Genomic DNA, 11,563 nt, shown 5'->3' with positions numbered 1-11,563 from the left:
CTGGCTTGCCCTTGAGGGATCAGCAAGGCCTGGATGTCAGAGCCTCAGAGGACAGCCACGGTTAATAAAAGTCACAGTTACCACAGGGCAATTGTTGGCTCTGAGCTGGGCAGATATAGCAATGGGCTTCCCTGTGGACTCTTTTAAAAGTCACTCTAAAAACACTGCTTGTATAAGTACACCTTGGTATGTAACCGCCCTTAGCCTCTCAGCTCAGCCAGCCTCTCGTAGGCCAGGTTAGGGGGTGCGGCCGTCACCCCCCTGTCCCCGTCCGGTGTATCCCTTGGCCACAGTTTGGGGCCTGAGGCTAGCTGCAGCAGTGTGACATCACCGCTCACAGACCCAAGGCGGCAGAACCAGAAGCTTCGGGAGTGCCGGGCGAAGCGGAACCATGTGTGACCACTTCGCATGTCAGTTCCTGGGAAAGCCGGAGCGCCGGGCTGTGACAGGACACGGAGGAACGTGGATTCTCATTTGCGATGAACTTCAGTCGAGGCCCTTAGTGCAGCTGCTCAAACCTGCTGAGCCCAGGTGCTGAGCTGGCCCATGACACCTGCCCCGGGGGCGGTGTGTCTGCCAACGGGGACAGGTGGGTCAGGGCTCTGTGTGCCTGTTCCAGGGCTGGCGTGTCACCGGCAGGCAGGGTTACCGTGAGCCTGTGCATTCTATAACGTGATACACAGATGAGACGGTCATGGGTGCATTTGGGGCCCTGCAGGGTGAGTCAGTCCCCATCACTGTTTTCCAGAAGTGTGGGGCTCGGCCATCAGCTCAACAAAGCAAAATGTTTGACAGGTTACTGAGAGCCCATTAGAAAGCAGAGAGGTCTCCTGGTTCATGAAAAGAGCTGCCCAGAAACTGGCAGCTATCCTGGCAGATCGGGCGATATTCAGGCGGGTGGTTAGGGGTTGGGGGGGGGGGTGTGAGTGACAGTGGCCAGAAAGGCCCTGTGACCCAAGACTCACAGTCACCAAAGAATGGGAAGGATGACTTGGAAGTTGTGTTTTCCAGTGAGTTCCATGTATTGTCTTTGTGTGTCTGCTAGTACTTATTTTTAAAATGTAAACATCTCGTGTGTACTGATGATGCCTGTGACTCAGTTTGGGTGTGGATCTTCGATTTTTAATATACTGAGAGCTGCTTTTGAAGTTTTTGTTGGGTCTCTCTCCATGCCTGCTGGAGCCCTGCCAGGCACTAGAAGTAGTGATTATTGGTTATGGTAGGAGGCTGGCCTGACCCTGGGCAAGTAGGATAAGCACAGCGCTTCATTAAAGAGAACCCCTGTCCTGCAAACCCAGCACACACACACACACACACACATACACACCCCTAAGAGTCCTAGCATAAAAACTGTTTTTTAAGCCGCCTTTATTGTGGACATAAGGTCAGTTTGGTAAGTCTTGTAACAGGAGTGGAGGGAGTCTGTGAAGTACTGAGTAGAAGATTTAGCTGCTGGGATCCGTGGGCAGTGGGAGGCCTAGAAGCAGGAAAGGTAGGGTGGAGGCGAGGCTGGGGTTGTCCTGAGAGGTGGGTGGATGCTGATGGTGGGGTCTGGTGGTAGGTTTTCATTGGGATCTCGGAGTTGCTGTCTAATGGTTTTTCCACCATTCCGTGCTGTGAAGCCCAAGGCGGGTGAATCCACAGCGGCTCTCCTCCCGGCCAGAGCAGGACCTGGCTGTGCCTCCGAGGTTTTGGTCTGGAGCCCTGCTTTAGGAAGGGGCAGAAAGGTGCTATGCCAACTGTTGAGGAGGGCAGCATCTCTGTGCCCCAGGAGCGTCAGGATGATACTGTGCCTGGAACCGACCTGATTGTGTCTGTGAGGTCATGATTTGGGTTCTTCTCTTTCAGTCTAGACTGGATCAGGAAGCAACCCAGACTATTGGCCGGCCAGGTCCTTCTGCCTCCTCTTGGGACGGGGGGGTGGGGGGGGGGCTTGAGCTGACAGATGAATGAACATTGCATGGCTTATTATAGAAATCAGATATCATAAGGAAATTGTCCCTCCTTCTGGTTCTAAGGAAAATAAATTTTTATTCACCCCTCCCTTGGAGCAAAGAATGTGGCTTCATCTCTGTGAATGGCTTGTTAGTGCTCTGGATGGCTTCTAGGTTTTTCTCCTGGGCAGGCCACATCCCTGCACTGGTGTGTCTCAGGCCCAGAAGGCGAAAAGGCAAGGCCAGGGAAGCAGGGGCATCTACTGGGCCTCAAGTCAGAGCAGGTGGGGCTGGCCTGGTGCCTCCAGAGTCCCATGGCAGGGCAAGGCTTGGCTGTGTGGCTGGAGGAACAGGGGAGGGGAGGTCTCTGGACTGGGCCTGGGTATTGTTGAGAAAGAGTTAGCATGAAATGGGGCTGGTATCCAGCTCCCCTCCTCCCATGCTCTGGGTCCCATGGGCAGGTTGCAAGGACAATGGGCACATGTCCATCCCTTTCCACGGTCTCTCTGGAAAGCAAGGCAGGGAGAAAGAAGCAAAAGGACAGGCTGGCAAGAAAAAAGCTTTCCATAATGAAGGTTGGATTTTCTCTGGATTGGACAGCAAAACCCAATCTCTCCTGTAGATCTCAAAAGCTCTATGCAGACTCTGTCTACACTTGCTAGAGCAGCTCAGCCCTTCGGTGTAAAGGAAATGTTGGTGTTCCAATCCTCAGTCACATAGAGCACTTTCCTAGGCTTCTATTTACAGTCATAGAGCACAGACTTTGAAAACTGGAAGCAACCTCTGAGCTCGTGCACCAGTGAACATGGTCTCCTGACCATGTCCACGTCTGAATTCCTGTCACCTACGATTAGGTGACCTTCCATGGCAAAAGAGGTTTTACAGATGTGATTCAGGTAAGAATTTTCAGGTGGCAAGTTTATCCTGGCTTATTTGGGTGAGCACCAGATATAACCACCAGGGTCCTCATAAGAGGGAGCACAGAGCTCAAAGGAAAACGAAGGTCACAAGATGATGGGAGCAATGGGAAAAAGCGGATGTACTAGAGGCCTCCGTGAGTGAATGAGAACAGCCTCTGGAAGTGCATTTTCCATGGAAGCCTTCAGAAGGAGCTTGGCATCACTGACATCTTGATTTCAGGCCATGGACAGAGACTTCTGTCCAACGCCTGACCTCCAGAACTGTAAGAGAATTAATTAGTGGGTATTGCATGAAGCCAGTGTTTGAGGTAATTTGTGAGAGTAGCAACAGGGAACTGATACAGAACTCATTTATTTTAGCTCTCTCTTTTCACAGATGAGACCAAAGCCCATTTGTAGTCAATATTTTCATGTTTAGCTTGTGAAGTTGTTAATAATGTTTGGGGATGGGGATACATGGTATGACGTTTCCTCTGTCTCTATGAATAAGACATGAGAGATTTTTTTCTGTCATTGGCCAGCTGACCAGAACAGGCCTAAGCATTTTAATTTTATGGGTGCTGATTGCTAAATTGATCCTGTGGGTGTGATAACCATAATCTTAATCCAAATTAAGGACTCTCACCTGGCAAGAATGAGTGAATTTATCTGGATAATTTGACAGAGGCTGTCCCAGCAAACCAGGGACAAACAGTCTATGTTATAATCCATGACACAGTGGCCACCACAGGCTCTTTGCTTCTCCAAGTTCCCTTCTCACGGTTCCCTACCTTTTGGCTTCCATGGGAGGAAAGGGAGTTGGAACTTTGCCACAGGGGTTTTCAGAAGATGCTGTTCATTTATGACCCAAAGTAGACTTGGGAAAGGCCTGGGTTCAAAAAATAAAGACTCATTGCTTCAATCCTTGCAATAAACGTCCTGGCTTACTTTCACCTCAAACCTCAGAGGATTTCGAGATACTTCAGAACATTCTGTGCCTTGTTCATTTCCCATCAGTTGGTGGAGAAATTGAAACAAATGCTCTGGTGACAGTGAGGAGAGGACAGTGTAGACAGTGCAGATGGGTGGGTAATGGAGGAACACCGGCCCGGGGGGGGGGGGGCATTTTTCCACGAAGACTTTTGGTGATGGTTGGGTCTGAGGCCATCTTTCTTTCAAGGGCCATTCAAGCAATTCTTGTGGCTCCATGATCACATTTTCCCACCGAAGAAGTGAGGTCACGTAAATTCCTCTTTATGGATCACAAGATCAGCAGTTATACTTCAATATGGCCAACAGCAGACCGCAGGGTTTCACTTCCTCTTTTTAACTATATTAAGCTGTGGGCTTCCCTGTGCTCTTGAGTGAGTATGATCCCAGCCGAGGCAAGGTTATCTGGCGCTGGTGTGTTTGGTTGACCACAGAGAGAGCAAGAACAGGACTCAGTTATTTGCATACCCTTCATCCTGGGATGATGAGGTATTTGGGGAAATTTCCCTGCATAGGGGTGAATTTATACCCTCAACATTACTTGGCTTGACCCAAAATTTATAGCTCAAACTTTAATAACCATGTCAAAATTTTGGAACAAAACCAGACATTCTCCCTTCAACTGATCCTTGGAGAAAGGATAAACAGGGATACAGTGTAATATTTACCCCTTGGCCAACAAACTCCATTTTGGGGACATTACAGCTTCTATCATGAAGTTATATAAGTCAATACAGCTTTCTCACCTGTGGTCCCCCTAAGTGCCTGGACCTCAATTTGTGACCACGTCTAAGTTTCCATCGAGGTCCAACATTGTATATTTTTCTCAGATTTTGTTTACCCAGTCTGAGCTGAGATTCCCTGGGAGTTCTCTTCCTTGTTAGCAAAAGGATAAATTTAGGGCCTGTGGGCCCTTTTAACTTGGAGCCATTTGTTTTGACTTGTCTCTAGACATTTCTCATCTGCCTTTCCACCTGTAAGAACCCCAGTATCTGAGTCAGTTAGATGGAAAGTGCCATTAAGGTTAGCAACATGGATTTTAAAAGACATTCGGGTAAGTGTTCTTTTCCATCCACCAACATGGGGGGTCCATATTATACCCCTTCCTACACCACACAGCTCAGCCCAACAAGAGCACACGGGACCCAGAGGGCTCACATCCCCACCCCATGCCCTGGTCCTCGCCAAGTTCGTATCCTTTTCCACGTGGCTTCCTGTTCATCTCAGGGAGGGGACTGGACCTGGGTGCAAGCCTGTCCAGGCAGACAGCAGGGGCAGTGAACCTGGTAGGGGGAGGGCTGCTGTGGGCTCTGTGTATCTGAGGCCTTGCGTGGGGTCTCAGTGGGCCCTGGGCAAACTCCTGCAGGGGGAGTTAGGAGACATTTGTTTTGTACAGACATGACTTAGGACGGAAGTTCCATTTCTAGAGGACAAGCTCTTCAGTTAGGCAAATTCCACAAGTGGTAATAAAGACTTGGAAAGTCACCCTCTTCCTTCGCATGACAATTAAACATCATATAAGACTGGGAACCGGGGAACTCAAAGCTTAACTTCCCCTCTATCCCAGAAGGGATGTTTTGTGGGGGAAAACACCTACCGGCCTACTGGCTGAAGACCTGAAGACCTCCTTTTGTCTTTGATGAGGCCACGGCCAGCAGAATAGACATCACTTCAAAACCGCCTCTCAGCTGGAAGTACGCAAGTTTTAGCGAGTCACAAAAAAACAGGGAAACTTGCGCACACTGTCCTTGGCCACTTCCCCATCTGAATGATCACGCACCCAGCGCAGTCACCGAGAGGGTGCTCCCCTGTGAGGAGGGAAAAGGTGTGTCCATAGCCTCTCAGTCAGAGAGAGTGACACAAACCCTATTAGGAAATCCCTGGAGGATGGGGATATAAATCCCGGCTTGGACTGCCCAGTTTCCACTGAAGGTAAAAGTCGGGCCTGGCAGCCTTCCCCAGGCGAGAAGCAACAAGGTCAAAGAATGCAGGGCTGCAGGTAAGAGGCTTTTGAGAGAGAGAGAGAGAGAGAGGAGGATGAGAGGGAGTGTCAGAATGAGGGGGAAGAGAGAGGGAGAGAGACTGTGAGAGAGAAAGAGAGAATGCAGAGAGAGAGTGAGTGAGACAGAGGGAATGAGAGAAAGAGGTCATGAAAGAATGAGGGGGAGAGAGTATGAGGGGGAGAGAACTAGAGACGGTATGAGAGAGAGATGGTGAGGGAATGAGAGAGGGAAGGAGAGAGGAATGACAGAATGAGGGGGGAGAGAGGGAGAGAGAATGAGAGATGGAATGAAGAGAGAGGGAGTGAGAGAAAGAGGGGGACAGAGAGAAGGAGAGAGAGCGAGCGAGCCGGAATGAGGGGAATAGAGAGAGAGGAAAGGAGAGAGAGAGAGCTGGGATGAGAGAGGGAATGTGAGAGACGAATGACAATGGGGGAGAGAGAGGGAGAGAATCTGGGCAGTCAGGACACTTGGGTTCCATTTCAGGGGTGGCTTTCCTGGTGTCTCTGGACCGTGAGTGCCTTCTCTGGGTGATATTCCTCATCTCTGCGACCTTTGCATGTTGGAAGGTGACCCTGACCTTCTTAGGCTTTAGCGTCTCTGTCAAAAACGGGCTGGATCAGGGGATTTCTGAGGATCTTCTGTGATTCACAGTGACAGGCAGAAATGCTGTGGGATCCAATTAAAAGAGACTCCTAGCTGTAGACAGTCCCCTCGGGAGAGCCTGTGCCTGTGAGGCTTACGCTGAATTTAGAGGGTTGCTTCTTCGGAAGTCCAGGGGGCTTTCTAGCATGGCATGTTTTCTTTTTTTAAAAGTAGGTGTAATTTTTCTAATACTTGTGCTTTCAGAGCTGGCTGAGGGCCAGTGTTCCAGGTTGTCTCAGAGGAGTAGTGAGCAGATCGTGGTGGGAAAGTATAAGCCGTGGGGCTAAGCGGTCTGCGTTCAAGTTCTCAAGAGACTTTCCCTCTTCCTAGCTATATGTCACATGTGTGTCCATATCATAACTGTCTTATAAAATTCTATGCTGTAGTGAATGAGGGGTACCCTTTGAATAGAGGTCATCTACCTGGTGGCTAGCAGCTGGCCAGTTATTGATAGCCAGGCAGCATTAAGCTTACCTTTATCCTCTGCTTCATTATTGTGAAATAATAACACTGGATTCAATTTTTAAAAATAAAGTTGCTTCTTATCCTCAGTTATTATTAAGTAAATTGCACAATTTATTTTTAACCCCTCAGTGCCTCAATGTCACCATCTGTACATAGTGAACTCGATGGGGAGGATCATAAGGTCATGGGAAAAGTAAATGAGTATGAATCATGTAAAGCAATTCGAGTAGCCTGGCTCACTCTGTGGGTGCGGCTGAAACATTGGCTTTCACTCTTTGGCGCACTCTCTCTTGAATCCCTCCCCTTGGAAGTCCTTTGCTCCTCGTGGAACCCCAGCTCCCTCAGGGGTCCCCTACGTTGTGGCCCCCAGCTCTGCCACTGAAGTGCTGTGATCCAGGTCAAGGCTGGCATCCGTCTGGGTTTCCTCTTCTGTAAATAGTTCAGTGACTTGACCTTGCAGGGTTCCCCTAGCGGCTCGGGGTCTGCAGGGGGATGTGGCCAGCTTCCCTCTCTGCAGTTCACTCCACCCCACCAAGCTCAGTCTTGCCATGGCTCTTCTCTCTGAGCTCTGCCATCTCAAGAGGGCAGTGGGTTCCTTCTCACCGGCTCAGTGCCATATTCCCACATGCGCAACAGGAAGAGCACCTTCTCTCACATCTCATTAGTTTTGTTCAGTTCCATTGCATTTTCCATGTTTTAGCCTCTGGTTACCCTAAAAGGCCAGCAGGAAGCCTGGATGGTGTCAGAGGCGCTGGGAGGACAGTCTCTTTTGCTCCCAGCTGCCTGGGAGCACCTGCCAAGCCCTACCAGCAGGTGTCCCCTCAACCTTCTGGCTCCCACCAGACCTTACCCACCAGCTGTTATACAGCAAACCCCTGTGTGATCAAGACCCTCAGACTCCATCCCTCCTCACCTCCCCTGGGCTAGCAGAAGTCCGTGTCACATGAAAATGCAATGGACAAAGTCTGGGTCATACGGGTTTGAGTTGTCTTTTTCTGTAACCATCACCAGCTGTCCGGACGAGGGCACATGGTCATGATGGTGATCATCAGTGCGTTTCACTGGCCAGTGCGTTTCAAACTTTAGGGTGCACTAGCACCCCTGAGGCTTAGAAAGCACAAACTGCTCGATCCACTCAGACTGTGATCCAGTCTTATGTGCAGGGTGTCTGAGGTAGAGGTTCCCAGGTGATGCTGATTCTGCTGCTGCTGGTCTGCGGACCTCACTTTGAGAACTGCTTCCTTAGGTGATAATAAGTGGTTTCAGATCCAGTAGCACACTGAGTTGTTTCAGGACAAGAAATGTTTGAAGCCATTTTCAAAATAGAAGTCACAGAGACCTGCTGGGTTTGACATGAATGCTAGAGGCTGGAGGTCTTAGATAGGAGAGTTCTATTTAACAGATGGACAAACAGGCGCAGAGGGAATGATAAGTATCTCAGTGTCTGGAACTTGACCTCAGGCTCCTAGCGGTTTTGTTCTCCACTCATGAAGGGACATTGCCTAACATAGGAGAGAAGAGGGTGGCAAAGGGCAGCCAAGAGATGAAGGGAATATGGAAGCTTTTGTGGCCGGCCGGCGGGCCAGAACCAGGGGGGCCATAAAAGAAACAGTGATGGAGTTGTTGGTCCTCTGGCATCTCAGTCCCCGCTCCGATGGTTCTCAGCCCTGGCCGAGCGTTACCATCACCTGGGGAGCTCTTAAAAATCCCTGTACCTGGGACCAATTACATCATTCATGTTGGGGGCTGGGACCTGGGCATTAGTAGTGTTGAAAACCTTCCAGGCAGTTCTGATGTATACCCAAGGCCGAGATCCCCTGCACTATTCCATCTCTGACACTCCTTAGTGTCCCACCTTTTATTACACTTGATCTCAGCCAAAAGGCCAAGAAGCGATATGTCCCACCTTTTATTAACTCTTCAGGGACTCCTCCTTTCTTCCTTCAAACCCTGTGTTCTGAACCTGCAATTTATCTGATAAATTTCAGATAAATGGGCATTTTACACACCAGGAGTGTGCACACGAGAGAAGTCTGAAAATCTGTATTAAACTCCCTACAAACATTTCTGAAATACACTTTGGTATTAAGAACCTCTGTTTCATAACAAGCATAAATAATTTCCTAAACAGAAGGAGGTGAATTATTGTGGCATTTGACTCTGGGCCCAAAGAGTCCAGCTTAAGACCAGTTACCTTGCCACGCAACTTCGTCATGTTATTTAGCTTCTGGATGTTAGTTTCACTCATCGGATGACAGGGATGGGGTAGGGAGCAGAGGTTCTTTGCTATGGTTAAGGATCTCTGGAAAGTATTCATACCACACCAAGTTTTCATGAAACGTCAAGGAGACCTTTAAGAATACGTTGGCTTCATTGGGGATTTCAAACTTGAGTGTATTGGGGGGCCATGCAGTAAATCAAATATGTGAGGCTATGAGTGATAAAGCCAGTGAACAACTGGAATGAGCTTGTCTCTTGGGAAATACATTCAACGAAGACAAACATCAACATTCCCCTGAATACTCACAAGCTGAACTGGCCCAGATCCCAGTTTGTGATTTGCGGACTGGCTTTGACAATATGATCACATACCCCCAGAGTGAAAGGGATTAGGATCAAAACCTGCCCCATTTCCTTAGAGGAGTTATTTAACTCCTGTAAGCCCCAATGTCTTCATCTCTAAAATGAAAATAATAATATGTAGTTCACTTAATGTTGGGGAAAATAACGGAAAACTTTGCCTACTGCCTGCATATATTGGTGTTCAGTAAATGTTAGCTAGCATCTTCAATATCATCATCATCAGATCATACGATTCTGACAGCAAAATTTCAGAAACCCCTCTGAAGAGCTGCGGTGATCAGGACATAGGGGTTTACTATAATCTCTGCTCTCATTCCCTGTCAGCATCTGCCTACTCTACTTAAGAATAAGGCAGTTTATTTATTATTACTATTATTATTTTTTAATATTTTATTTATTTATTTGACAGACAGACATCACAAGTAGGCAGAGAGGTAGGCAGAGAGAGAGGAGGAAGCAGGATCCCCGCTGAGCAGAAAGCCCAATGCGGGGCTTGATCCCAGGACCCTGGGATCATGACCTGAGCCAAAGGCAGAGGCTTCAACCCACTGAGCCACCCAGGTGCCCCAAGTATAAGGCAGTTTAAAAACGAGTGCTTCTTCATTGCCTAGAAATCCTGTTGATATGCCCGTAATCCCAATGCCTAAATCTGAGTTGGAGCCTGAGATTTTGCATTTCTTCACAAATGATGCTGCTGGTCCATGGACCATACTTTAAATAGCAAAGCTTCAGAATATTTGAACCAAGGTTTTCTTACTTGGGAGCAAGGAAGAAGTGAATGTACAGCGTTAGATGGGTCCTGGATTATCTAGAACTAATATTAATCAGAAGGTTTTTTTTTTTTTAAAGATTTTATTTATTTATTTGACAGAGAGAGAGAGAGATCACAACTAGGCAGAGAGGCAGGCAGAGAGAGAGAGGAGGAAGCAGGCTCCTCGCTGAGCAGAGAGCCCGATGCGGGGCTCGATCCCAGGACCCTGGGATCATGACCTAAGCCGAAGGCAGAGGCTTAACCCACTGAGCCACCCAGGCGCCCCAGAAGGTTTTTTTAAATGTCTGCCGTAGGCAGAATTCTAAGATGACCCCCACTGATCCATGCCCTTGTGTAATTCCCCCTCCCCTGAATGAGGATGGAATATATGAATGTGAGGGGATATCACCCTCATGATTAGACTTACCTTCTGCCACCAAGGTAAAGGAATTTTGCAGGTGTAATTTAAGACCCTGATGCGATGACTTGAAGTTAATCAAAAGGAATTTTCCTGAGCATGCCTGAAACAACCAGGTGGACTCTTAAAAAAAAAAAAAATAAATGAAAAATAAAAAAAAGATCTAGAGGTTAGAGTCAAGAGGTCAGAGAGAGTTGAAGCAACATCTGATGTTGCTCTATTGGTCTTGAAAAAACAAACTGTCTTGTGGAAATGGCCATGGGTCAGGAAATGGTGGACAGCTTCCAGCTGCTGACCGTGGCCTTGGCTGACAGCCTGCAAGAAAGTGGGTACCTCAGTTTATACAATCACAAGGAACTGACTTCTAGCAGCAAACACATGGAACAGAACCTTGGGATTTGATAGTCTCTAACATCCTCAGCAGAGACTTCATCTAAGATGAGACCAGACATCTGACCCATGGCCGTATGACTAATGAAGGGGTGTTATTTTAAGTCACTGAGTTTGTGGGATTTCTACAAAGCAACAGAAAACAAGTACGATGTCTTATTTCTTCTCTTCGATTGTTGCGCATATCGGTCCAAGGTATAGATAACCTAAAACATCTCAGTAGCTTAATATAACACATTTCTCTTGCACATGCAGTATCACTGTCATTGGTCAGCTGTGTCTGACCATAATGGCTCATGATAGCTACTGAGGACATTTTCAAAAGAGAACTCATGGAGATCGTCTGTTGGATTGTTTGGACATGGGTGCTGGGGTGGGAAATAGGTGTTCTCCTACTTAGCAGAAAGAGAAACAGACATGGAAACACACTGGAGTAGATGCATGGGTGGAAGTAGACCTCATCCTCCTATCAGGTTGACCTATGTGGC

At 48.1% G+C, this 11,563-nt stretch overlaps 1 protein-coding gene across 1 annotated transcript in view; it reads left to right on the top strand.

Annotated features, from left to right (window-relative positions):
* Nucleotides 1-5,602: 5,602 nt before the first annotated feature.
* The window catches only part of IL1R2 (interleukin 1 receptor type 2), a 33,283-nt gene continuing 27,322 nt past the window's right edge, over nt 5,603-11,563 (top strand). The window contains exon 1 of the mRNA XM_032351733.1: nt 5,603-5,822. Coding sequence (XP_032207624.1) covers nt 5,809-5,822 — 14 coding nt within the window. The 5' untranslated portion in view covers nt 5,603-5,808. The remainder of the gene's footprint in view (nt 5,823-11,563) is intronic.

Source organism: Mustela erminea, chromosome 7 (assembly GCF_009829155.1).
Source record: "Mustela erminea isolate mMusErm1 chromosome 7, mMusErm1.Pri, whole genome shotgun sequence".
In the NCBI taxonomy this organism is placed as follows: Eukaryota; Metazoa; Chordata; class Mammalia; order Carnivora; family Mustelidae; genus Mustela; species Mustela erminea.
Note: the sequence above shows the minus strand (reverse complement) of the source record. Positions and strands in the feature narration are given on the sequence as shown.